Consider the following 27,748-nt stretch of genomic DNA (forward strand, 5'->3'; position numbering starts at 1 on the left):
GTGCATGAGTGACAGGTGTGAAAGGTGGGCATCCAGGGTCAAGTGTGAGTGAGTCTGAGACTTCAACCACTGGGAGGCACGCTGAGGTTGAGGCTGTTCTGTGAACTCCAGTTGTCATGAGAGGATCGGGTGAATACCAAACAGCTGCTCCCGGTCTAATTCAGAGCGATTCTCATGCCAGACTTTAAACGACTCTGAGCAGCAGCTTCGAGGTGAAAGTGTTCATGATTAGTGGAGTGTGTGTGTGTGTGTGTGTGTGTGTGTGTGTGTGTGTGTGAGAGAGAGAGAGAGAGAGAGAGAGAGAGAGAGAGAGAGAGAGAGAGAGAGAGAGAGAGAGAGAAAGAAAGACAATGGACAATATGGAGTTCACGGGCTTACAGAGCTCTTGAGACATGCTCAATGAAAAAACGGAACACAAACAAAAAAATACTGTTGTAGTACGAATTGAGAGTAAAGGTAACTGGGAGTGGCTGCACTTCAATCTGCACACACACTATGTGTATTTGAGAGAAGAGACGGGAGGTTGCCATGGTGACATGGCAAGAAGGCCACTGATGCACAGTCATAAAACAGAGAGAAAAGTCTCACGAGCGAGCAGATGGGCAAAGGGAAGACACTTTTTGAAGATGTTATGCAATAGATGCAGTTCTTGTGTCACCACGCTTTCATTTTTTGTGGCAGATTTTGTGACATCGAATGAAGACAGAGTGAGAAATATATGCAGATAGGAGAAAGAGAAAGAAAAAACAATGAGACGGAACATCATGTGTATTCAAATGACTCAGCAAAATGTGGAAAGGATGCGAAACAAAAAAAGAAAATTCATGGATTCACTTAAAATACTGCCACCTTTGAAAGAAAGAAAAAATGAATGTGTGGTATGTCCCTACATCTGTGCACAAAACCTTTAGCGGACACGTGAAGGAAGTAGGTATCAAAACAATGACACAGATATGGGTCTTTTAAATAGTTCACAATTAGATCTGCCAGACAAAAAAGACCAAAAAAAAAATCTGTTCTCACTGTTTGAATACCTACACATTTTGAGTAATGCTCATTAAAAATAGCACAAAAAAGTCTGATGGCCTTTAACCTTCACTGTCAAGTGTGCTTGAGGTAAAGAGCATCAAACAGATAGGAAACACACAAAAGGAACACTCAAAAGCCCTTCTCCAAAGTTTGTCCCCCTGTCCTCACTCAGAGGGGAACTGTACTGTACCTGCAAATGAATCAAAGTGTCTCTCAAATGTGGGAAGTTTTTCTACAAAAGCATCATCTTCTGACATGCCAAAAATGAAAAGACAAACGGCAAAACAAACAAAAAAAGAAAAAAAAAATTTAAAAAACAAGCTGAAATGGAGCTAAATCAAAAAGACAGTCGCACACACAAAAAGAAAATGCCAAGGATAAAAATATAAACATGATGAAAATATGTTTTAATATTTCATGCATCATAAACTATGTTTTTTAAAGACAGATCTGTCTTGTTTTTGCTGTGAAGCAATTCAAATTTATGATGTACCAAAAAAGCCATAATGATAAATAATTGATGAGTTATAGCTTGTAATGAAGGCATCAGTTTCTATCGAGCAATCCCTTCATGTTCGTCTCGATTTAGTTGAATCAGTTTAAAAAATGCACCATCCAATCTGCAGATATATTCTGTTGTCACATAACTGCTGCTGCTGCCTGTAGAGTGCATATGTTTATATGCACTCTGACTCAGCAATGTCAGTCTACTGAGATTAACTATTATTCACTCACAGCTCTGCTCTACAGAGCTCAACAGCACAGAGTCTACAGTTTGATGAAGGACTATACATTGTAATTAAGTCAGTAATTCATTAAAGAGGGGGTTGCTGAGAGTGTTTGCACTTTGAAATTAAATTTCTTCTCCATAATCTCATCGCCAACTCACACCATGCATGTCTGAGCTTGAAAATTAGTTGTCTGCGTGTTTCAACTAAACAAATTTGTGTGAAGTTCATTAACTAACTATGACGAAAAATCTTTATGCCTCATTAATTGTCATTTTGAATTAATGGGAATCAAGATACAAAATTGTACCTCACCACAATGAATAAGAAAATGGAAATTATGTACATGTGTGGGTTGTAATGGTGAAAAACAATTGCAAAAACACTGCAACTTAACAGTAATTGGATTTGGTATGTCTGTAAAAGATAATTGCTGAGAAACTATTGCAATTTCTGTGAAAAATAACACAAATAAATACGTGAAACCAAGATTGATTGCACACAAACTGAGTAAAAGGAAAAACGGGGCCAGATCATAAAATAAGTCATGATTGTTTTTTTTGTTTTTTTTTTAATATTCCAGCAAAACAGGTAAACTTAGTTAGAACTGTTCAGCCTGTGAACACAGCCATCAGGTGACAGACTATACAGATCAATGACAGTTGATAGATCACACACACCTGTCACAGACACGGAGAGTTCCTTGTTGACTGTGGGGGTGGTGGCGGCACTCATGGAGTTGGTGGAAGAGATAGAAGAGGTGCTTTCGGCTCGCGCCAGTGGGGCGATGGGAGGAGGGCTGGCCGAGTAGATGGGGGGGCTGAATGGGCGATTCTGCAGGAAAAAAAACCAAGGGTGAGAACTTTGCACATAAGAGGTGCTGATTTTGGGTCGGCATGTTTAAAAACTGTAAAAAAATGAAAACAATATTATTGTGATAAACTCTACTTTGCATATTGCTTAACATATAAAGATGCATGTGGCTTCTCATTATTAAAGGAGGATTCCATTTAAGTCATGGGTCAGATGAACTACTGATAAAAGAATATGCTCCCATACATACATCAAAAAAGTCAATTCACAAAACAGATCTTACCAAATCTCCTACAGAAGGCTTCCCTGGAGGAAGTTTAGGGCGTGAAGGTGGGCGGGGTGGAGGTGGAGGAGGGGTGGGGTTAACTGATGAAGGAGTAGCAGGTCGCACTGGTGATGAGGAACCTGAGGAGGAAAATAAAAACCCCCATGTATTGAGTTTACACTGAGGATTAACACACTACATGTGTTAATATCACTGACATTTTTGACAGGCTTTAATTTGCACCCATGTTTTCCCAACACACAGGTATCATTTTCAGCTAAATTGTATTAAATGCTGAAGCAAAGCACTGGAAACACTCACACAGGAGCATCGTAACCACAGATCATTTTTTTAACTGAGTGGACCATTGTCGAATCAATAGTGAACGAGTTTATGCAATAAGCCAAACAGAACAGCTTACAATCAACCTGGAAACTGTCTATATTTCTTTATCATGTTGTCTTTCACATTTCACCGTTCTAACTTTGAGTCAACCATCAGCTGAAAACAACTGCTATTATCCAGAAGAGATGATCATATACTCACCACTATTGGTGCCACCTGGGCCTGATGTCGGACCAGGTGACGAAACCACAGCTCGGTACGTTGGAGGAGGAGGTGGGGGCGGAGTACTCCGACTGCCCTGGTTAGCTTCTTTGGGCGAGGTGGCAGTTTCACCTCCATTCTCTTTAAGTTGAGTGGCGTCTGAGTTTTTGGGGTCTTCCTCTCTCGAAAGAAGTGGCGGCGAGACAGTGCATGTCGCAGGTTGTTCAGCAGGAGGGCTCACTGCTGGAGGGGTTGCTGCTTTAGGGGCAGGAGCTGGTGGTAAACTGGTCGAGGAGTCAACCAGTGGAAGGGAAGCAGAGGGAGATGCAAACTCCTGTGATGCTTGGGTTGGAGACGTGCCAGATGCGTCCAGATTTTGCTCTTCAGGTGTGCTGGGACCTGAACGGACAGGCGGTGCAACAGGCTCTTCTGAGAGAGGTGGGGAGGTGGGTGGAGGGTGAATAGTGTCTTCTTTTGGTGGAGCGGAGGGCGGAGGAGACGGTGCAGAGTCTTCTTCTAGAGGGGGTGGTGATGTAGGTAAGGGTGGGGCTGGCGATTCAGGTGGAGGAGGGGAGGCTGGTAAAGCAGGTGCTGGTTCCTCTGGTGGCGGGGAGGTGGGGAGCGGGGGTGCAGAGTCTGTCGGTTGAGTCAGACGATCCGCAGACTCTTCACTGAAGCACACCCAGGATTCTCCTGCATCGTCACCACCATCAAGGGCAGCCGGCTCAGGCCCAAAAATGTTATCAAGGTCAGCTATCGAAGGCTTCCTGGTAGATCCATGAGGTTCTGCTGACACCTCTGAAACAAAGACGGCCACTGAACCATAAGAAGCTGGTTTGCAGAAGCATTTAGTCCATTTGCTCAGAGAGATAAAACAGGCAAATTAACCAAGAGAAAAAAGTAGTTGCAGACAGATGGAAACAAACAGTCAGAAACAAAATATAAAGGATTGATTCCAAAACAGAGAGAAGTTTCTTACCTGTTTCATTTGCAGATGGAGGGTTAGCTGTTGGAGGAGATGTCGGGACACATTTGGGTGGGAGTGGTGGTGGAGCTGCAATGAAAGAAGTCAAATGGTTCTGTAAGTGTAGTAAATACATAGTGACTGCTTCACATTCCTGCAAGATATGCTGGGCTGCATACAAGATGCAAGTGACCTTACAGCAACATACAAAATCATAAAATAAAGGTATTATCGCCACCTGCAAAATGCACCCATAGCGACGTTAGGAGGGGGAATCAGCCTAACCAACCATTCATCATGCAACACAGTACATCCAGTCAACATCATGCCAAATGCAGGGAAGAGCCAGATCCTCTTTCCTGTTTAACAAACTGCATCCAACACTGAACCATGTGCATATGAAATGACTCATGAAATGAAATAGGAAACAGCTCTTCTATTAAAGAGGGAGGGAGAGTGTTATCACCGCATGGTTGTTTGATCAGGCCGGTTTGCAGGTCTTTTTGTTAGTCGGATGATGGGGGAGGTGAGCTGATGGGTCGCTCCATTCATTCCAGGGAGAAGGGGAAGTTGGGCACAATGCAAGGAGACTTATTAAACTTACTTCCTGTGGGGAAGGATCTTGACAAAGAAGACTCAGTCCCTGACAGAGGAGTCCCCCATACGTCAGACTCAGAAAGAACCACTAAGTTCAAGGGGTGATAAAAAAAGTCATGTGAAGGGCATTAGCAGCAAAATATTAAAAGGTTTGAATTCTTTGGGACTTGAGCTGCAATCTGTAAAAAAATATGAAACTCGTGTTGACACCAGGCATTAAAATGTGCCTTGGGCTGTGTCGGGCAGGCCTGAAAATAACAGATGTATTGATGAGGTACTGTGATTTCATCGGTCACATCATCTCCGGACATGGTCGGGAATGCATTGTGGCCACACATACCACAAGCTTAAATAAAATTGCATGGCCAGTCAATACAATGTAACAAATACCAGTCAATGTCTCTTCTGAATAACACTGGTTCTTGTCTTCTTAAGATGAAACTTAAGCTTGGTAGTGTTTACAAAGAGTCACTGCATACCTTTTATCAGTCACAGATCCAATCACAAGGCAAATGCACAAAAATGTAGGCTGCTCTGTTGAGAGCTGAAAGTTGCAGTGAGAGCTTCACTCTCTGTAGCTGTACAGGGGTGTGTTCAGGGACAATGTGAGCACAGGACAACCTTGTTCTGTAACCTTTTAGAAACCGATATAAAGGTAAGGCATGCAAAATGCAATCAATAAAGATAGAAAAAGATTAATAAAAGCTCTTGTTTTGCTCTTGGTCTTGAAAAACTTGAGAAAGAGATGTTGCAAGAAAGGCGAAAAGAGAATGACTCAATGGATATGCCACGTGTCAGCGTAAACAGATTCAGGTTGCATGTGAATAAAATCTGTAGACAGATTGTAACAGACACAGCAAGTGATTTCATAGATCAGTGTGTCAAAGTCTTTAATTAGGTGAAAAGATTTGTGCTCAGTAAAAAATTCTAGTCAGGATAAGGGTTGTGTCAAGGGTTGGCCTCAGTCTGTTACCATGATCGAAAGCAGTCTCTGGCAAGAAGTGTGCTGAACTTAGGGATGGTAAGATCAAGCCCTATCCATGAATCTGTGCTCAGTAAAAAACTCTGGTCAGGAGGAGTTAATACACTGCAAAAGAAAGGATACGTTTTCTTATCCTATGCAAATGCAGAGTCAGTGGATTATCAATGCTGTGAAATTGATTATTTTGGGGAAGAATGGTAAAAAACTGGATCCTTTTGTGATTCTATTTGATAATATACCAAGGTAGGGAGGGCTGATTATCTTCGAGACATTTTTAGACAAAAGCATTTCAGCAATAAAATGCAAATCTATAAAAAAAGTCTTGCCTGAGATCTGGATTCAATGCAAATTATAAGACTCGGAAATACAGACACTACAGTTAAAGTGGCTTTAAAGAACTACATTATTTTCTACCTTGGGTTATTCTCTCCCATCACTAAATACCATACAATTCAACACCACACTTCAGGGAATCAGATATACTGTTATGAACACATCTGCATGAAAAAAGCAAATAACTAAAAGCTAACAATTTCAGACACAGCACTATTTTACTTGTCAGGCTCAGTGCATAAAAGGACTTTGCATTGAGCCGCTGTTAGTTATCCCTGATACGCCACTTGCTTAACAGCTGAGAGTTCTTCCCCAGCGTCACTGAATCCTGAATGTAAGCAGGAGAGACAGGACCTCTCATGCTAATGATCTGTGCTGCTCACAAGCATGAGCCCAGAGCCCAGAGCCAATTTCAACTTTGACCATAGCACAACATCCAGAGTCAATCAACGAATGCATAATGACCCGAAGAAAATAGCAACATCGTGAGAGAGAACTAGAGAAGCGATGACAAGGAGACAGAGAGAAGGCATCTGCTACGGCAGGTAAGTTGAAAACACACACAAACACATTGTAGAAACCAGCACTACCAGTTGTGTACCCAAGAAACGATGAAAGTAAAAATATACAGAAAGGAGGGCTACCTTCAGTTTTCTGTTCTCCAAAGGCTGTTTCTAACGGAGGCCCAAATAAGGCTGTGGTGTCTTCAGCGACTGGTGGTTCTTGACTGTGGACACAGACCAACAATAGTTATATCGGAAAAGTAGTAGCTAGTGGTAGCACAGTCATGCGATATTTCATTTGATCCAGTTGGGACTGGAGCTGTTTGATAAAACAAACTTTAAAGAGGACAATGATAAAAATAAGGTAAAAAATTTCCATAGTTGTAAGTTAGGGTCCTTTTCTCAATGACAGTACAACCTCACAAGTGTGACGAGTGAAAATCATTCACTTTCAAAAAAAAAATCCTCTAACTGGAACCCATCAACACCTGATATTTACTGCCTATGCAGAATTTTATTTTCTACTGTGAAAATATGTTTGAATTAAAAAGTAACGCAACTTAAATTCAAACACTGAATGATTGATGAGAGTAGCGTACATAAATTGTATGTACCACCTTTAAGTGGCCGGAGCAGGTTTTCAGAAATATTGTGAAAAGAATACCTGGGGGGTTGTGGTGCTGGGGGTGGAGGGTGGGGCACACTGGGTATAGTCGTGACAACTCGTCTTGGTCTGGCAATTTCTTCACCTGTGACAGCAAATCAAATTTATTTACTTTAAGTGAATCTTCCATCATGTTCCCCTTATCCACTACTTGAAAACAATGAGCCCTGCAGTGCAGCCGAAGAGAGACTTACTGGATGTGTTCCTTTTCAGACCCTGAAGGGAAAACAAGGACAGTAATAATGTAAAAATTCAGACATTAAACATTTAAAATTCAGACCCTGCATTATTCTACCAAAGTCCAAAATATGCAAATAACTTAGATATGAAAAACATCAATACTATCAAATGTATCTTTTTGTTTTCTCTCTTTTTCTTTGTGGAACTGAACATGCACTGTGGTTTGAACAGGACGATGCAGCAGGCTGCGCAGTACTGAAGGTCAAAGGATGAATTTCAGCCCCGGGTTGACTTGATCTGATGAGAATAGAATAACTCTTGTGTAACTACACTGGAGTAGGCATGACTAATACTCACACTGTTGCACAAAAGGGGCATTTCCTTCATAAATTCCACACAAATTTATTGATGACTTATCATTAATCAGGTGAACAATCTGGTAGTGACACATTTCAAAGGAGTCACTTTCTATGCCTCAGTGAATCATTATCATACATATAAAATGTGGCAAACTTGCTGCATTTCCCCACATTTTTGAAATGTTGGAAAATATTAACATCTATTCATATGGCTGGAGGAAAGTGGCTTTAGAAACAATAACAAATAGATCCATCAACAAAGATAATAACCTGCCAGTAATAGTGTTAGCATAATATTAGTTAGCAAAATGGGTATCTGATAAAAAGATGTCGCCAGCAGTAAGCCAGTAATGCTTAGAGGCGTGGTTTATGGAGTCAAAGCAAGAAATATTGGAAAGCTTTCAGAGTGTGTCATTGAAGTCATAAGATGCAACCCTTAATGCCGCATGATGTCCAAGGCTGCTGAAGGTGGCGCACGGAAAGAAGAAATCATATCGACGTTGAGACAACAGCAAAAAATATCCTCTTCTTTCCAGCTGTGTCCTGAACAGCCGTGTTTATGACAGCATAATGTATAAATTCACCACAAGCACGACGCAAGAGGCCACGAGAGGCAGAGGGCAGAGAAGGATGGAGAGGGAGATGGGGGAAAGGGCGGGGGCAGACGAGACGACACGAAGGGGAGTGACTGAAGTAAGACATCAAAGGGTCAAGCTGTCAAGAGTGCAAATATTCTCCCAGTGGACAAACACCAAGCAAGAAACTATCCAAGATGTACAAACAAGTACACTAACAGACTTTTCATCCTGAGAATCTGGAAAAACAAATGATCTGATTTGAAATTTGTACGTTTTTGATAATACTAATGACCCGTCACTTCAGCCACCGAACCCATCTACGCATTTTTTCTTACTGAACTGAGACCACAAAGAAAGTGAGAAGCGAAAGGGAAGAGGACACCTTGTGACTTATTCTTTAAACTCACACAGCGACGGATGAAAAGGACACTTACCGGACTACGTCTCTGTGACCAGCAAAAAGGAAGAGAGAAGAGATACCTGGTCAGAGAGTGACAAATCAGTAAAGCAGATTTCATTTTCATCAGGAGCAGAAGAAGAAGATTGGCCTGGCTGGTGGGGTTTGTTAATGTGAATAACAGGTTCCATGAAGCAAGGCTCAAGTGTCATATCTGATAAATGCCAAAAAACAGCTTGTGACTTCCGTGACTTTTATATATATATATATATAACTGTGAAAAACTGAATGAATTCAACATGATAAGGCAAACTGACAACAGCTGGAGACAATGTCTTCATTAATCGGTACATATGGGTTTATGCACTCTTTGACTTCGGTCATGCTATATGAAAAAAATATGCCAAATAAATTAAACTCAGTGACAATATTTACTCAAATGTCTGATGTGTGTAAGCCTGCTGGAATTGGATGCAGTTCGAAATACCCAGTGGGGATGGCTCAGTCACTTTTTTCTCCTCCTCTTACTCCTTCCCTCACTCATTTTTATCCAGCCATTAATGATGTTTTGTGAAAACTGTTATTTTGCCACCTAATCTTTGACTTTTCTTTTGACTGGCTGTCTCTCTCAGCCCACAGGGTCTTTTTAATATTGACAGAGACCTCTCCATCTGCCCGTGTCGTGGTTGCCTCACGCCACCCCCCTCTTTCTCTCTCTATCCTTCACCCTTGCACGTGTTCCAGTTGTGCAGTGAGCCATGACTGATTAAAGTGATGCAACAGTAGGCGGAACATGCTGGTGGAAAGAATTAATTTCATTGGCTGTAGTGTTGAGAGAGGCAGCTCCATGATGTCTGTCATGACCAATCATTTTTGCTCTGCATATTGTCAGTGAAAACACAGCGGATGACAGCACTGAGAATAAAAGAGGTGTAATCACAAATCTGTATTTTTGTTTTATATATATATAAAAAAAGAGAGAGTTCTTCTTATGGACTACACATCTAAGGAGAATTTGTCAGTGGAAACGCCTTGACAACAACAGGGGTTACTAATGTAGTCAGAACACCTGGGGAAACAAATCAAATTGCATGTAGCACAACATGGTGAGCAATTGCAAATAATCATACAAAGGAAGAGAAAAAGAGAAATTATTTAGTATCATTCAAATGCACTGACTTTTCAAATGCTTACAATTTCAACAGACTGGATTATCGAGCTTATACCTGAGCTGCAGTTAGCTTATTGTCAGCATCAAAGAGCACAGTAAATGCAGTTTGAATTGAGTGGTAAGTATACAGACACAGCAAACAGTCCAGAAATTAAAAAGAAAAAAAAAAATGAAGCAAGAGCTTACCGGACTCCTCTACAAGGGTTAGCATCATTTCAGGCAGCAAAAAGAGAGACACAAAGAAAGACAGGGGAGGGATTATTAGAAGACCTCAAGGGAGAGTACATCAACAAGGCAAAAAGCAAAGTATTTCTGTACATTATGAGCTCTTCAAGTCAAAACACAGGTGGTGGTACAGAGGATTTCTGCTCTTAGTAAGTTCTTTATCAATGTCTACATTCACACACTAGAAATTCAAGCATCACAAAAGGGTCATGTCTTGTTCTTTAAATAGAAATGAGTGCACAAAAATGGCTCTAGGATGCGGACAAGCTTTTGCCCATGAGACAGGGGAAAAAAAAAGGAAATGTGTCCAGCAGCTTTTGGAGGCCTGTTAACAACTAGTCAATCTTCCTTATTTCATCGAGAGATTTAGGGTTAAATATGGTAAGCATAAAATCTTAATATATCAATTATATAATCACAATTAGAGTAATGTCATCCACATGAAATGAATCTTGGTCACTGTGTGAGATATATGTGTCTCGAACGTCACAGGAAATGACAGCGCCATGCCCAAAGACTCAGAAAGGCGATACATTTAGCAAAATCCATGCAAAGCTTCTATATTAGGAAACAATTATCAAATTTTGCTGAAGTTGGTAGAATTGATGAGACTGCTGATAAAACCTGAATATTTTAATGAATTCCATTTGTGAGCACTATTCCCTGTTCTCTGAGCTCTTCTAAGCCTCTTCTCACAGACAAGCTGTGCATGTGAGCCTTTACAATGGAGGTAAATAACATTAGTGCAGAGATTAAATAAACTGAACAAATAGAGTCATCACCAAAACCACCCACAGCTTTTTTTTTTTTGCACACAACAATTTGCCGTGTGAAAAAAACCTTCACACCTAATGAGGTTAAAACAGTCAGAGGGTGAGCACAGAGAACCCAGATTAAATTATTCAGAGCAAAATGCTCAAATGACCACAAGCAGTCTCACTGTACAGCAGACTGACATACAAGTTACCATGCCCACTTTCCTACCTAAATTATTTAAGGTGGACACCCAAGCTAAACGGCCTCTCTGGGAAACACAGCACTCATGGGTATCACTTGGAATGGAGGAGAAGGACGTGTCCTTCTTTACAATCACAAGCTGTCACATGCTTGAACTTAGATTCATCAAACTGAACACTTCCAACATGAGCTTCAGCACTCAATACATGGTAAATATTTTGGGACATCGGCCTTGTGCCTGTTGGCCTCAAACTGCCGACCATGACCAGCACTGACCAAGGATTTCTTGTGCATTTTTTACTGTGAGATACTGGCGCATAAAATCAAACCAGTTAAGCAGTCATCTACAGAAAGAAGACTCAAGCACAAAGAAGATCATGCAGCGGCCAAGATGAACAGCATACACAGGCTGCCACAGCTGCACAAGTATATATATGCATATTAAAAAGAGAGATTAAAAAAAAAGGAGAGAGTAATGAAAACGATCATGGCAATGTTTTTCCTTCAGAGAAGTATCATGTTCAGAAGGCAAAGTTTTAAACTGAACATGATCATCAACTATCTCCAAACACACAGATGACACAAATGACAAAACGTTATAGTTTGCATACTAGACTACAAGTTTTTGTTGTGTTTTTTTGTAACACAACCATGCATGTAAATATGCTCCAGTGCTTTCATGGTGACTTTATTTTTCATCTTGGGTGTTTTACAATGTAGGTAAGAAATATGTCTCTGTTGACTCAGATGAGGGTGTACTAAATGAACACTTTGTTGAAGACGTACTAAATTTAAAGGAGTAACGAGTGCAAGCATTACTCTAAGATCCTAGTCCACCATTACTACTGTTGCTCTACTTTTGATGTGCCAAAAATCTTTTTGTGAAAAATTTGCACTCAGAAATAGCTTTGAAAAAGTGCTGCTTCCTTGTTTCCACAGAATCACATACTTATTATGTAACAGTGCAACAAAAGTTTACTATTTTAACTCCAGGTCCTACTGTCAGACCTACTACCAGTGAGAGGACAGTGATGTTCGGAGTTACTCACCAGTGGAGATGGGGACAGAGCGATGTTTCCTATGGAGGCTTTGAGCTCATCGACTGACGGCGCTGTCACCACACGATCAGGTGGCAGTGGCTTGATCTTGATTTTAAATTTTTTCCTGTGGTCCTCCTCTTCCTCCGACTCATCAGAAGAAAAGAAGTGGGCTTTTTTGGTGGTAGGCGGTAGTGGAGGGTCAAGGAAAGTAAAGAAAGAAAACACTTAAAACTGTAGTAGATTATCTGGTGTCAGCTGCACACAATATGTAGAAAATCAGGACAGGTAAACCCGGAAATTCCATTGCTGACCAAACTGTGTTGCATCTCACTCACTCAGTATTTCAGTCTGTAACTTCCACTTCTGACTTTGTAGTAAAGTTGGGGTTCGCTATGATTTGAGAAAAGTTGCAACCTTTTCTTATGTGTCTGCATTTTTATCAGTCTGCATTTTAATCTATCACTATCCTTGTAGTTACTCCAATGTTGTCTTTCTTAGAAATAACATGATGTGACAAAACTGTGAATTTCGGAAGAACCTAAGAAATAAATTGGAGAAAAACTCCCAACAGAAAGATGTCTGACCAAAAAAACCTGCATAATTTCTCAGATTTCTGAGAAGAATTCTTTATGCAACTATCATCTTCCCAAATAATAGAAAAGTAACGGAATCTGACAGCTATGAAAATCAATGTAATGACCTGAGAGACATTTCTATGAAGGTGACGAAGCTTTTCTGACTTGCTATTTTGTGATGCATCAACGATTCATTCTTGTGTGATTGCGTGAAGTAATTTCCAGAGTTTCCAAGCTCTGCAAATGCTTGAAAAGTAAAACTTGAAGATCATTTGCAATGGAAAAATGAAATGACAAACAAGAACCAAATCTATCAGTTATCAGTGTGAATATATTAGAGGGTCCTAAAGCAGAGACATAAACAGAGAAAAGTAAGTAAAAACAAAAATGTGAAGGATATCTCCCTCTTCTGACTCTTCTTCAGGCCTGATGCTGTATCCCTCATCATCCACCTCCGGCGAGTTCTGAAACACAGAGAGGAGGAGCATTAATCTATTTTTAAATGTATTATTCAGCACCATAATATCTTTGCATGTCAGTTTTCCCAGAATAAAATACTGCCACAAACTTACTGATGGTCATTATCCTCATTCACAATGTTTTATACAAAATTATTGTATCCAATCCATCCCACACATTTAGAAACTACAATAACTGTCAACATATGTTGCCAATAAATGTATCAAGAGCCATTTAACCTCCTGAGAGCCAAGCTGTGGTCTGGTATGCATTTTTATTTCTCTTCGGGATAAATATGAACTATTGAGAATACAGTAATAACTAAACTTTTTTTTTGTACAGGGAGTTATCTTTTGCAAAAACATATGCCTTCATATATAGACCTTATGGGTTTCAATAACATCAGAAGGCGAAACCAATTCCTGTAAAAACATTTAACTTCATACAATAAGTTGCTGTCTCAAAATCACTGTCCTAATATGAGTGCACAGGATCTCAGGAGATTAAATTGATTTCATAATATCTCAGGCCAACAGTAAAGTTGTCTTTTGTCCAAAAAAAAAAAAACAGCTGCAGTATGAAAACTGAGGCTGAACAGATGAAAGGAGTGTCAATTAATTCACCGTTTAAAGTACTTACATATCTGTCCCAGTCGATATCGCCGTAGAAGCCATTTGGGGCCCCATTTGTCTTCTTCTGAGACTGAGGAAACAATGAGTGTTTGATTATAATTCCACCCAGACACTGAAAGAAAATCTGATTTTGTGTAGCTACACTTCTACTATGCCGCCTTTAGTACAGTTAATAAGCATCGTATTCTTCCTCTGTCTGTCGGTAGAAGTCATCAAACTGCCTTCAAATTGAAAGGTGTTTGTTATGTTTTGTACAGATGGTAATTCCATAAAAACTCGGTTATTATTGATATTATCAATGGATAATGTTGATGATAAAAAGTCTAACAGAGCTGTTGAAAATTTGAAAATGTGAGGCCCAAATGGGTTTGGTGCTAAATTTGCAGCCTAATCCAGATGGAGGCTTCTGCCTGTACTCTGTGTTTATGTGTGCAATTTGGTGCTTTTTCAGGGAGCAGACAGATGAGAAGTAAAACAAGTAATACCACTGATGACCAGGGAGCAGTGTTGTGAAGTACAGCTCATGTGCAACCAGCCACAGGAACAGAGAAGGCCACTTTGCTTCAAGAACTACATGGCACAGTGTACATGTGAGCAAATCTATGATTTTACCTCACCTGAGCATCAGGGCAAAGAAGCAATGCAAAACATTTGTCAAGGGCATTGATCTTCAATATCACCCATCTCTAAATTGCACTGGTCCTAAGGAATGTATAGATTAACAAGCACACCCACTTAAGAAACACATGTGAGCATGAGCGTATGACAACGTTTGAAACGCAATTTTATGTACCTAAAGGGAACATATTTGGGACATTGTGATTCTTGAACCACCCTAAATATCTGAGATTCCCTGCAGGCTTTTTTACACCACTTGCTAATAGCTGCACTTGTATCTATAATGTCTACAAAGCAGTCTAAATTCTACACTCTACAAAATGCAGTCTACTCTAAAGAGCTTTGTCCAATACCGATTCAACCTCTTGGGGTTCCTGGTGGGTAAAAAAAAAAAATAAAAACACAAAACATAATTTCTAATTAACTTCAGATCAACCAGCCTTAAATTCCTTGATACGTGATTTTACAAATGACAAATATAATATGTAAATAAATGGACATATTCATGTGTATATTCTGGAGTAGTTTGACGATTTGTGTTACTTACACCCCCATCTCTGTCTGGTGACCCACTGGACAAGGGAAAAAGAAAGAAAAACACCCAGGTCACTTTACATATCTGCTTTTCATATTGAAATCCATACAGTAATTAGTTGAGATAAAATGACAGTGAAGTGGATCAGGTAGAGTTCCAAATTGCAATACACTATTATTACTATCTGAGTTATAGAATTCACTTTGCAACTAGTAAGCAATTGGTAAGATGCATGTCTTATTGATTCTGCTGAGGTTCAAGGTCTGTCTTTAGCTTTATGTTTACCTCTGCCTTCGTAAGCAAACACTGCCATAGTCATCTAAATTCAAAAGGTCTCATTTTTCAAAATAGCGGCCAAATATTTGCAGTAATTCAGCAGATCAGTAATTAACACAAAAAATGTGAAATATATTAAATATTGCTCTGTGTTTGGACAAAAGTGCAATCCTTAAAAGAAATATAACTTACGCGGAGTCATTGTCTTTCTCTTTCTTCCGTATCCCAAAGGCCTTCCTGGTACGCTTTTTCAATCCTGAGAAAACAAGAGTGGGAAATGATCAATTATTGCATTAAGAGGCACCAAAGAAATCACTATGTGCCGTGGGAGGGTAGATCAAAGAGGGTTAAATGACTGATATATGACAACTTTTTCCAAGCAACAAATGTAGGAAATCTTTGAGTGGTGCTCCCAAAAAATGTCTTAAAAGTGTAATTTCAAGAAAACAGGATGGACAGTTTGCCAATCCATCAGAACAGCAAAGAAAGCGCCAGAAAATAACAAGAGCTCTGTTTGTAAACTCACAAATCAATGAAGATAAACTTGAAATTTTTTACACAGATGGTCTTTGTTTTCCTGTCAGTCAAAAATTTCTCATAATTTCTCTCTCCCAACAAAGGAAAGTTGTTCACCACTATGATGTTGCCTCAACAAAGTACATATAAAAGCCATTCCACTTCACTGCATTAAACCGTACAGCATAAAGCTGACAGCATGTTACTGTAGGCATACTCTTTTCTTGCAGTCATTCACACACAGAGCAGAATATGTCAGATTTCTTCAATAAATTAATTTTACATAGTTGTTGGTAATACTGTATAAGAAAATTGCAATACACAAATATGCTGAACAAACTAGTTCCACTCCCTCTTTCTTACCCCAAATAAAAGCCCAGTTGTCCCCTTCCATTTCTTCTCTGATAATGCCTTTACCCTCATTCTTTCTCGTCTCTACTTGGCTGTGAACTCAACACATAATCTCTTCCTCATACCACATGCAGACGAACACTGAGCTTCAGATCAGGAACCTGATGCTACCTCCCTCTAACACACACACACATTCTCATGTACAGACAAAGGCACGCGCACACACACACGCGCGCACACGCACACGCACACCTACACCTGCACACAGAGATAAGGTATCGTACTTTTGTTCTTGGTCTGTGTCTGGTACCCAAATACAATGCCAGTGACAAAACTCATGAATTAAAGAAAAATGCTATCCTCATGGTAGATTATCTAAAAAAAATACGTGATTTAATAAACTTCAGGACATGGCTTGAAACATAGGAAAATAAGGAAAAATAAGGAAACACAAACCAAAAATTAAAATAAATTAAAAAATCCCACACATACATTTTTTTCCCCGTTTATTCATACTAGTTTGCACAGTGGTGTAGTGGTTAGCACTCTTGCATCATACCAAACTGTCATCAGTGTGGATTAAGACTGGGGACATATTTTTCTCAATGAATGCTTGTGGGTTTTTGTTGAGGAACCCAACTTTACTCCTACAGTCGAACACATTTACTTGAGAACAACAGGGGATTCTGAACTGCCAGTATGAGAGAATGTGAGTGTGCAAATATCTTTCTCTCTATGTTTGTCCTTAGATCTAGAGCTGGCTGCAGGTGGTATGGAAGATGGGTGGGTGGATGGATGGAATTATTTCTTAACTTGTATGCATTTTGCAAAATGTTTTTAGCTAATATGAAAAATCAATCAAAGATGGCCTCTGGACCTCAAATACTTGCTGATTGATTCTGTTGACAAATCTGGCCTTGCATTCCGCTAACAGTCACTCAAACCTCCAGTAAATATTCAAGCTCGAAGGAGCACACACAAGCATCAACAATGGTGCTATATTAAGTACCCAAGTAAAAACTTTTGCCCTTGCATACAAAAATAAAAGTATATTTGTCCATTCGATTCGATCTTTATTGAGTCAACACCTACACATAGACAGGTCAAGAGCATGATGGATATTCACAGACACTCCTTATAAGAAGCACAACTTGTTCGGGATAGAAGCTGTAAGTATTGTAACTCAATGTTACCCTTCTGAACCTGAAACCATTGTGATGCCTGCAGTTTGGACTATCATCACTGAGGCAACTGACCAAAGCGAGGCAAACAAAGCATTTCAGTGTTTCTATAACTTGAAGACAAATCTCTCCACCGATGCGTCAAATCTCTCTTCTCTGTGCCTTGCTAGAGCAGCTCTATTTTTGCTGGATTTTCACTACAATGTACTTGCTCTGTGGTAGTTGTCCTGTTTCTAGCGACACCAGTCCTCCATGTCTTATAATGTTTTTTGAGGATGTGACTGAACCCCGCTGATATTTACTGCGACGTCCAACATGCTACAAGTCTGTGAAATGCTGATGAATAATTTATTAAACATCAGTACTGGAGATGAAGAGCATGTCGGTTCTCAATTAATCTAAAATTAAAAGGAATGGAAATATCTGAACTTGTTTGTGTGAGCCTCTGCGAGCATATACTGGCCATTCTGTTGATGTTTTCAGGTACCCATGGGCTTTAGTTTAGGTTTCAGTTTGCCACCCCACTTACTATCAACTTTATTTTGGGGAAGAAACCTTCTTTTAATCTTTGACTAAATATTTTTCATTCATCTGATTTGTCAGAGGCCGATGGTTCTCACAGCCTGTTTTAATGTGGCCGACTTTGTCTTTGATAAATAATTTTGTCTCTCCCTCACCCCTCTTTTGGCCTCCCCTCTTTTTTCTCTTTATGTGTCTTTCCCTTCCCTGTAAAACCAACACTGCCCTAAGCAAGTGCTGACAGATTTACAGCTCTGTTGATGAAAGAGAGCTGTGAGAATGTGTTTTCGAATGTGTCAGTGTGTGCATGGCAACTGCACTCTGCAAGTCACAATGATGATTCTATTCTATTTTGTGGCCTTTATCTCTTATTTCCCTCATCTTTGTAAACTGCGTTTTTTCTATCTTTAGTTTTAGGACTGCTCGACTTTCGCAAATATTTATTCACAAAGAACACGTTCTGTTTGCATGTCTATTAAGTAAGGATCGAAAAAATTCAACAATTAGAATGGAATTACTCAACTGGCATGAAAAAAATGATGCAACTACCAGAGGAAACATGAAAGCTTCAGAGCAGAAGTTTATTATCAGATAGAGGAATTGCATAGTTTACAACACACACTGTTTAATGACTTGATGACTTCCGTTCGGGAGGACGCTAGCACAAGTGCTAACGTAATTAAGGGTCTCCTCTCAAGTCACAGTAATGTAATTCTAGGAAAAGCCAACGGACATGAAGTCCAACCAAACAGGACACTGCTAAACCTAAAAAACTCAATGACAGCTGAGGAGCAGCAGCACACTGTTTATTGCTTGTAGGGCTATATTTCTGCTGTGAAAAACAGCGATTTTTTTTCCCCTTCTTTCAAACATCATAGCAGAACACTGCAATCATATTTGGGGAATTATTTTCTAATAATGATCATCTGGTTTCTGAAAATAGTTTAACATTGAAGGGTCGGCCTTTATGTGAAAATATAGGAAAAACAATGCATGTGTTAGAATTCATCTTTAATTATTCAACCTTTGGGAAGTTATAGCTACCAATTCAGCTTTCAGCAAACAAACACATAAACAAACAAATCTTTCGACTGGACACAACTCATAAGAGATGCAATTTTGGGGAAGTTCTTACCCAGTGGTCTACTATCACAATACTTATGGTTGTTTATTTTGAAGGGTTAGAAGAGGAAGAATATATAACCTCCAAACGTTCTAAAACTTTCACACATTTCTGAACTATCAAATATGGCTGGGCGATATGGCTATGAAGTCCTTTTGTGATAATTTATTTCATATCAGTTGATATTGATATATACCACAAAAAAAAATCCAGTTTTGAATTAGAAATTAATTCAAAATAATTCAATTTTCTGTGTTTCCTGTTACTCTTAGGTGAGATTTGAAGAACATTTTTCTGTAATTATTTATTCTGTAATTATTCTGAATTCTGAATTTTGTTTCTGTCAAAGTTGAACATAACATGTAGCACTAGACAACAGTTTCAAATAAAAAAAACTAAAAGTGGTGTCTTCCATCATTTTTTCTGGGCACCCACTCATTTTCTTTTTCTTTTGTTGAGCAGGGTTCCACTCTTGGGATGGCCACCTGTCCTGTTCTGTCTGACACACAGCGTTTCGGCAGCATTTTTTGCCTCTCTGGGGGGTTGGGATGATCACATCCCACCTGGTGGTGTTAAGGTGTAAACCGGTCGTTTGGGGCCGTTAGCTTAGCAGCTGGCTGGCCATTGTTGATTTGATTCATTTGTACGTGGCGATCGCTGGGCAGGGCATGGTCTCGGCTTCTGGGATGGATGGTGGAAGGAAAATTGGGACGCTTTATATCCGGGGATGGGTGGTCACCCAGCTGTAGCAGGAGAAACATTAACACGTGTTTTGACTAGCTGCTACTGTGCTATTTTAACTTGTCAAGGCTCTATTCCAGCCACCTGATTGGTTCAACACGGAGTGGCTCTCATTATCATTGGCTATTCCTATATTCTGTCAAACCATGGACAAATGAAATCGACTAGCCTACTGACCATGTTTCACAAGTCTATTGAAGAAAGGTTATTTTGTAATATTTATCTTTAGCATTCTACTAACCAGTAACACCCTCTTGAATAAGAAAATTACATTCACATGACAGCTTTACTTCAAGAAAGGCAAGGTAGAGACCATTTAAAAAGCTGCTCTCATCTGGAAAGCGATGAAGAGGCTCTATCAGCCAACCAAACAGCAAAACACACACATGGACAAGCACACACATATCGTATGCTGCCAGCCGCAGCAGGGCTGGCCAGGCCAGACCACTCCAAACTGAATGGGAGAACTGTGCTGCTGTGCATAGTAAGTAGCAGGAGTTATAGAGCACCACTGAGATTCAAAAGTGCTGAATATTTGCAGTGAAAAAAACAAAACAACACATGGTACAGGTTTTTGAATATCATTTCGCCAAATCAAATTTCTCAAATCACAGTTTTTTTTTCCAATACTATGTTTTCTATAAACGAAGATAGCTACAAAAAAAGAAAACATGTTGCAGCGAGTGTGGCACACATGTCAGAGCTTGCCAATCGAGATGACTGACATGAGTGGTTTACATGGTGATGTCAATGTGTTGGATTGTGGGTACTGAACCATGCAGTTGAGTATTAGGATAAGCATATGTAACCACCAACAGGCAGGCAGGCAGACGAGGAGACAAGCAATTAGTGGAACCAGCTGGTGTTGATGGGTAAAGTAACAATCACAAAAATTTTAATGTGTAGAGAGAAACCACAAGTAACAGTTCTGAACTGTCAGACAATTAGGCAGTCAAACTGATAAAATATAAACAGAGAAGCAGACAGTAACAAAGCAATCAGAATGTTCGAAAGCCTCTTTTGTTGCGGTGACTCATCCATCATCCTGGACATGACAGGAATGAGTAGAAACACGCAGGTGAGGAAAGACATTCTGCTCAAGACTGGAAAGATGCCTCACAATCAATAGAGCAGTGACGCTAAAACACAAACATGCTCTCACATCATGAGTGAAAATGCCATGGGATGAAAATGCAGTGAGAAGCATCATACATCTGTCATATGACATTTAAAATTATGGTAAGGCAGGTCTAAGGATTTATTTCATGTTGAGTTACATCTGGAGCACTTAATGAAACACTTCTCTGTCACAGATTGCACAGGACGGTAAGCCAGTTGTCCCATTTTTCCAGTTACACTTCCCTGATCACCTTCACCTGAAGATTAGGGAAGAATCTGAAAGTACAGGTAAAGAATAGAAGAATAGAAGAAGAAAGAAGTTGCCAATATGGATGTAAAATCCTGTCCCATTATGTTGCTGCCTGAACATATCTATGTGGGCAGAGAATAAGAAAACCCCAGAAACATCCACAGGCATCACAAGCCCCTTAGCTGTGTGCATGTGTGCTTCCTGAAAAAGCCTCTGCCGGTATGGAGACGACAAAAAGATGGATGTCAGTTTGCATTTGAGCTAAAATTAGGACTCGACTGTTCTGTCCAGGTGACTGCACTATTAAGTTTAGAATTTGCACGCTACTGGGATTTCAATGGTATGTGATGGTATGTATCAATTTTACGGCCCAGACACATCCTTTAGATTAAAAAAACAGGGACGTCACCCACCTACCAGGAAAGTGGGTCAGGGCCAGAAATCATGCAGCAGTGTGTCGCGAGTTGATAAAGAGAAGAACAAAAGGCCTTAAAAATGCAAGAACGGTGATGATGCATCATGTGAGCAGTGCACCCACTCATGCTTGACTCAATGTCTCTGAGATCATTGATATTTTAGATGTTACGGGACACAGAAGCCTCAACAAAAATCTTTGAGAAGAAAAACCTTTCATCCAGTTAATATGCTGTATTTTTATATTAAAATTTAACTATTATTCTATACATCTATAACACAATCAGAAAATACGTAAATTTCAATCATAATCAGTCCCTCCAGGTGGTTAAAGATTTTACTTTGATTAAAGAAATAAGAAAAAAAAAAAAAAAACATTCATTGCCAATTTGTGCTTCAGCATATTAACGTCACTAACACCTCCCTAAAGTTAATTACGAAACAACTTGCAACCGTTGCAAATGTTTTAAATCTCTCTGGACTCAAATTATACTGAAAAAAAACAAACTGACTGAAGTTCTCAAGCACGTCAATGTCACTGCAAAAGAACAAAACCCGCTTCATCTGCTTCTTATCACCATTCTCCTGCTTTTCTCTATTCATTCGAAAGTATCTCAGACAATCTGACGTCTTTTTCTGTTGCTCTGTCTTTGTTTTCTGCTGCATTTTTAAAATTAGCTGCATAGTTTTTCTCTTACTGGCATCATTGTGCTTATGCTACCAATCAAATGCAGTTGCAGAGGTTTTAGTAACCTTAAGTTGTCGTACAGTGTCATCGACGGTACGTAGCAGCATGTTTGTTCTGTTAGTGGCTGGCCTAGAGAGAGGATCTACAAAGAAATTGACTGCCAGGTCACCATTTACTTACATGCTGAGACAAGTTGCAAAATATGAATATAACAGGATTTGCAAAAATGTGTGTACATATAGGTGTTGCTAGCATGTTTATACAATCATTTTGTAACCAGTTACCTTAGCTCTGGACGACGTTCAGCAAGTTTGTCAACAGCAGTAAAGGAACAACAAGCCAAACCTTCTGTGTTTATTTAACTTTAAACATGTTCTCTTAGAGCATGCAGACACGCTCTGTAGTTGAAGCATACCTGTGGTCTTAACGCCTGAAATGGTCTAAGTCTCATAAAAGCCTTTATCTTTAAAATGACCTGGGATAGCAGTATTACACTCACTTTGTCTTTGATGATCCATCCATCATCTACATCTAAGTAAAGTTCATGGAGGGAAAAAAACACTAACATCTGAAGTAAAACCCACAGAGTCACAGGGAGAACATGTAAACTCCGCATAGCGAGGGCCCTGAATCTGCAATCAAACTAGAGGTGTTCTCACGGTGAAGCGAATGTGCAATTACTTCACTGGTCTTGTAAGTTGTAGGATTTCTCTTTGGCTGTGAAGTTAACAACTTGATTGAGAAGACACATGCTAAAACAAAATGACAGACCACCCTAACACAAGCTTTTCAGACATGTCTGCTGACCTTCAAGGACAAAGTAAATTGTATTTGGACTCGCGCTTGGCTTCTGACTCATGTCTGAAACCTACAAGGCCTTTTAACATTGCATTTTAACTGCCTCAGCCTTCAGACTGACAACATGATGAGCTCTAGACTGACTCACTCACAATGATATATTGATCAGGTATTCTGGACAGCTACATTCAGGAAAGTATATATTCTATGTATACATATATTGATATTGTGAAGTACAGTACCTGTGAGATCATGTAAACTACATTAAACATTAAACCGACCAACTGATGTCAAATGTCAGCCCTTAAGATGCCAAAATGACAAAAAAAAAGTTATATGAAGACAAAAAAGCCTAATTATTTATAAAGGTCTGTGAAAATATTTTTTCCAGTCATTAAAAATAACTCATCAACAGCTATTTCAGACAAAATGCAACCCTTGGAAATAACTGAACTTAATTTGGATCAGAAAAACATTACTTGGTTTGTACAGTAAAACTTGAAGGGATTTATGTAACGCATTCCCTTGTGCCTTCAACTGCTTTTAACCCCCACAACTAAAAGCCTGACCATGACCACGACTCAACCATAAACTGAAGTAACCCTACCCTTAAAAATGTATTATAGAGTCTGCACAGTTGTGGGCCCACCGTTTCAGTTCTTACAAGAGTACAATTTAATCTCAGATAAACAAGGCTAAGTGCTCAAATAGGATGCTGGTGGTCTTTGGGCTTGCAGATGGCACTGTGTTCATCAAGAAAAATAAGATAAAAACACATCTATAAAAAACACAGTATGGACTCAAACATTTTTAGAAAACCGTTGTCTGAAAACACACGCAATGCACAATGTCGAATCCACAGCTGCACGTTGAAGCTGTAACATGTTAAAAGCCATTTATGGACAAGATTCAAAAGCCTTGCCGTCTTCTCAGGGCCAAACCTCACTGAAAATGGACCAAGACAAAAAATAAAAACGGTTCTGTGGTCAGATGAGTCAAACTTTTAAATAGTTTTAGTTTTTGGATGTCTTGTCCTGTAGGCTGAGAAGGGGAGGGGACTAGGCTGTGTGGTACAGCATTGCTGTTCCATTGGGATATCTGCAGTCTGAACCTTTCACCCATTTAACAAACTTAGTGCATTACAAAAGGTCAGACATTAAAAAGCAAAGAACAAGAAAAAATAAACACTACGAGATGAGAAAAGTGAGGTTTTGATGATTTGGTTATGTAGGTAGAAGGAACGGAGGGAGTATCAAGGCCAGTGAGGACCGTGGATACAGTGAGAAAAACAATTAGTGTGAAGAAATTAGGTTACAGGAGAAAATGGGTAATGGAAGAAGATCCGCTGTGGCAACACCTGACAAGAAATGCCAAAAGAATAACGAAAAGATACATACCAGAAAATCCCTCAGCACCACCAATAAATGAGAAAATGCTCTCACTGAGGTTAACAACATTGTCACTCAAGTTTATATACCAATTTCTTTAACCTCTGTGTTCTGCTTCTTTTTTTTTTAGCACCAAGTGAATATTTAGCTTCATATGTGTGCGCATAAACATGATAGCAAATCAGTACAATTGCCTTTTGTCCAAGAAGTCCTGTTAAACAGAAATATTTTGAGAGTGACAGGTCTTCACAGGCAGGTTAGCACTGCTTTAATACGCTGCAGATAGACCAGTATCTCCAGTAGCACCATGACAGACAAGTCTAAGGAGACATTTTTTCAGTATTTTTTTTTTTTTTTTACTTGATATCATAAACAAACAGATAAGGCTGCCACAGTGGTTATACTATTACTTACTGATGTGTTAGCTAATCATTCTGATCATCTACAGTGGCACAATGCTGTATATCACACTGCCGGTACAATTGTAAGCTGCACACTGTGCAGGAATGCGATTGATCAGGCAGCAATATCTCTGCATGCTCTTTGAGCTGGTTTTACCAGCTTCAATTAAATCTACTGCATAACTACCTATACTCATTATACAGCCACATAAAATTGCAGAGTGTGAAAGCTCAGTATATAAAATCCATTAAATTTACAAAATATTTTCATTTCTTTCCTTCAATAGTCATAGTTTATGTTGATGAGTAGGATTTCCTGATTTATTAATGCAGTTTTACTTTTACATAACTGTAGTTACTCAATTAGCTCAGCAGAGGCTACACACCATGTGCATTTGCATTGAGTTTGTCGTCAATAGTCTTAGCTAGGGAGAAAAAAACCTGTAAAAACTTATGAAGTACGTCGGTGAGACGGTAAGTCACAGGAAAAGAAACATACAGTTGATCACCAGTCAGATTATGAGTCGACACAATGAGAAGTTTTCACATGCTGCATGCAGCACTGCACAAAGCACACTGGAATCTGTGTGTGCATGTGCATGTGTAGTGTTCTTGTGCAGATGAGGCCTGACAGAAAGTTGATATGTATCAGTGGTTCAGATACAGCCTGGTCACGTCCTCCTTCCACGTGCCCCAAGGGGAGCACAGGAAATTATTTTGTTTGTAGAAAAACAATTACCAAAATGAGGGCAAAACGAGGGCAAAAGAGGGGGTGGGTGGTGTGTGTGTGTATGCGTCTGTGTGTGCATGCGTCGGTGTTGCGCTAAGCATTTACACTTAACATTTTAGATTAAAAATAATCAGTTCAGCAACTACTGATCTTCATCCCTATTCTCTCACAAGAACCAGGATCCTAAAAGGCTGGCCTAAATTCCTGTGGATTACATTTGCCTTACTACCTCTGAAAAATCTAATCTCTGTCTAATTTGGTACGGGCAGACCGCTGACTCCACCCTTCCACTGTTCACACCCAGATTATAGGTTTGACCAGATTTTGGTCGACAAAGGAATGTCCTGCCGGCTTATGGTTCATTAAGGCTAGAGAGCAATAAAACCTCTGAGAACATGATTTCACTCACGGTCTTCAAATAAATGTTCTAAAAAGGTGAACCACTGTTTGCCAGTGAAGGGGGTGAGGGGTGAATTGTACAAACAGGCAGAAAGAGTGAGAGGCTAAACCACAAGATCTGGAAGCACTTTGAGAGAACACACCATTACACTATCAATTCCAGCGACACCCTGACACCCAACAATTACAGAAATGCTTATGCAACCCCAAGATTAACTGAGGCTGCACGTGCAGGCTTTGTCTACCTGACTGGATGATACGGCACTAGGGCATGGAGACAACAAGCTACCAAAAATAATAACAGAATCCCTCAGTAGGAAGAGAGACTCTACTGACTCATTCTGGTTGTGCAGACAGCATATGCAACGATTGCAAAGGCATTACTTCATATCATGAATTGTGCCATTTTGCTAAAATGTTTCCCCCCAATTTTTCATTTTTTGACTAGATGTACTTACAAAATGACATATGTTCAAGACTAAATTTAATGCTTTCTTTCAATTATGTATTCTATGTTTGTTTTAAAAATCATAAAGGTGTGGTGCAGTTTGTATGTACAGCTAATACATGTGTGGAAGCTGAAGAAAGGCACAAAAGAAAGCAAAATGTTGCTAAGAACTGTTGTATAACAAGCCAGCATTTCTTTAACAACAGAAGAGGCCATTGCAGGAGAATCCTGCAATCGTGAAGGAATGGAAAATGGAAGACTGAGTGACTCCAACAGCATTCCTCAAGTAGCTGCATGTGTACACAGACACGCAGGACAATGGCAAACACAGATACATGCAGGCTTGCAACATGCTGCTCTGTTGCTTTCCTCTTTTGAAAGCATGTAATGGGTGTTGTCTGGCTGGAATCACTCAGCTGCATCCTCCCGGTATAGCCAGGATCATCATGTCTAATGTTATTATTTTGTGAGAAACCATCAAATAAGCACAAGAAAAACAAGAATATATTGCTTTAAATATGCACTGTTAAACACCACAGGCTGTGTACCAAATAAACCACTTGAATTCTGTCAGCAAGAAGTAAGAAACCTAAAATAGTTCCAGCCCATTTATTACACAGACAATCTTCTGTTTCCATTTGACACTACACTAAAAGGACAACAGGGATGCATTTACATTTCTTAGTACTGACACACCAAAAATATACTTTCCACAGAGTGGGTCTTACAAGATTTTAAAGAACACCACAAAAATAAAACAAGTATAATCCAATTACAAATTGGGGACTTAGTCTCTGACAAAATGCTATGGGTATTTTGATGGGGTTTTTCTTGTTTTTTTTTTACCTGTTCAATCTCTTCTCAAGACAAAGTACAAACAAATATGTAATTTGGGAAGGTACTTCAAAGTAATCGTGTGAACAAGATAAAATAACTGTAGTTATCAAAAATTGCCATGTTTTCTTACTTTTCTCTTTTCCAAATCTTTATCAGTTCACTTGATCTGAATATATGAGAATATAATCAAGTGATTTCTCCTGTCAAGTTAACACTGAACATGGCATACAATGCAGGGAAGCTAAAGGGTGGCAGATAATAGAGTGACTATCCATCTCTGTTGACACCCCAGCTGACTTACACTGAAAATGTTTTTATCACTTCTCCTTTCAACACTTCCAGGCAGAACAGATAACACTTGATTTTACAGAACTGCAAGAGCTGCTTCCTGACAATTAAGGATTTTCACACAACCGAGA

General features: G+C 39.5%; 1 protein-coding gene across 7 annotated transcripts in view; it reads right to left on the bottom strand.

Moving 5' to 3' along the window:
* Window positions 1–27,748, bottom strand: part of sgip1a (SH3GL interacting endocytic adaptor 1a) — a 49,414-nt gene that overhangs the window by 8,971 nt on the left and 12,695 nt on the right. For 3 of the 7 annotated variants that reach the window (XM_030082621.1, XM_030082617.1, XM_030082619.1), the window contains 16 exons: window positions 15,619–15,682; window positions 15,163–15,187; window positions 14,969–14,989; window positions 14,005–14,067; window positions 13,307–13,370; window positions 12,341–12,519; window positions 10,296–10,304; window positions 8,976–8,987; window positions 7,619–7,640; window positions 7,425–7,509; window positions 6,902–6,984; window positions 4,950–5,030; window positions 4,361–4,435; window positions 3,382–4,179; window positions 2,854–2,975; window positions 2,438–2,591 (listed from right to left, as the gene is read on the bottom strand). In XM_030082621.1, the coding sequence (XP_029938481.1) occupies window positions 2,438–2,591; window positions 2,854–2,975; window positions 3,382–4,179; window positions 4,361–4,435; window positions 4,950–5,030; window positions 6,902–6,984; window positions 7,425–7,509; window positions 7,619–7,640; window positions 8,976–8,987; window positions 10,296–10,304; window positions 12,341–12,519; window positions 13,307–13,370; window positions 14,005–14,067; window positions 14,969–14,989; window positions 15,163–15,187; window positions 15,619–15,682 (1,857 nt within the window). Of the gene's footprint in view, window positions 1–1,219; window positions 1,280–2,437; window positions 2,592–2,853; window positions 2,976–3,381; window positions 4,180–4,360; window positions 4,436–4,949; window positions 5,031–6,901; window positions 6,985–7,424; window positions 7,510–7,618; window positions 7,641–8,975; window positions 8,988–10,295; window positions 10,305–12,340; window positions 12,520–13,306; window positions 13,371–14,004; window positions 14,068–14,968; window positions 14,990–15,162; window positions 15,188–15,618; window positions 15,683–27,748 lie in introns of all 7 variants that reach the window. The other 4 variants (XM_030082622.1, XM_030082616.1, XM_030082620.1 and 1 more) reach the window with 3 other exon arrangements.

The sequence above is a fragment of the Salarias fasciatus genome, chromosome 23, assembly GCF_902148845.1.
Source record: "Salarias fasciatus chromosome 23, fSalaFa1.1, whole genome shotgun sequence".
Taxonomy (NCBI): Eukaryota; Metazoa; Chordata; class Actinopteri; order Blenniiformes; family Blenniidae; genus Salarias; species Salarias fasciatus.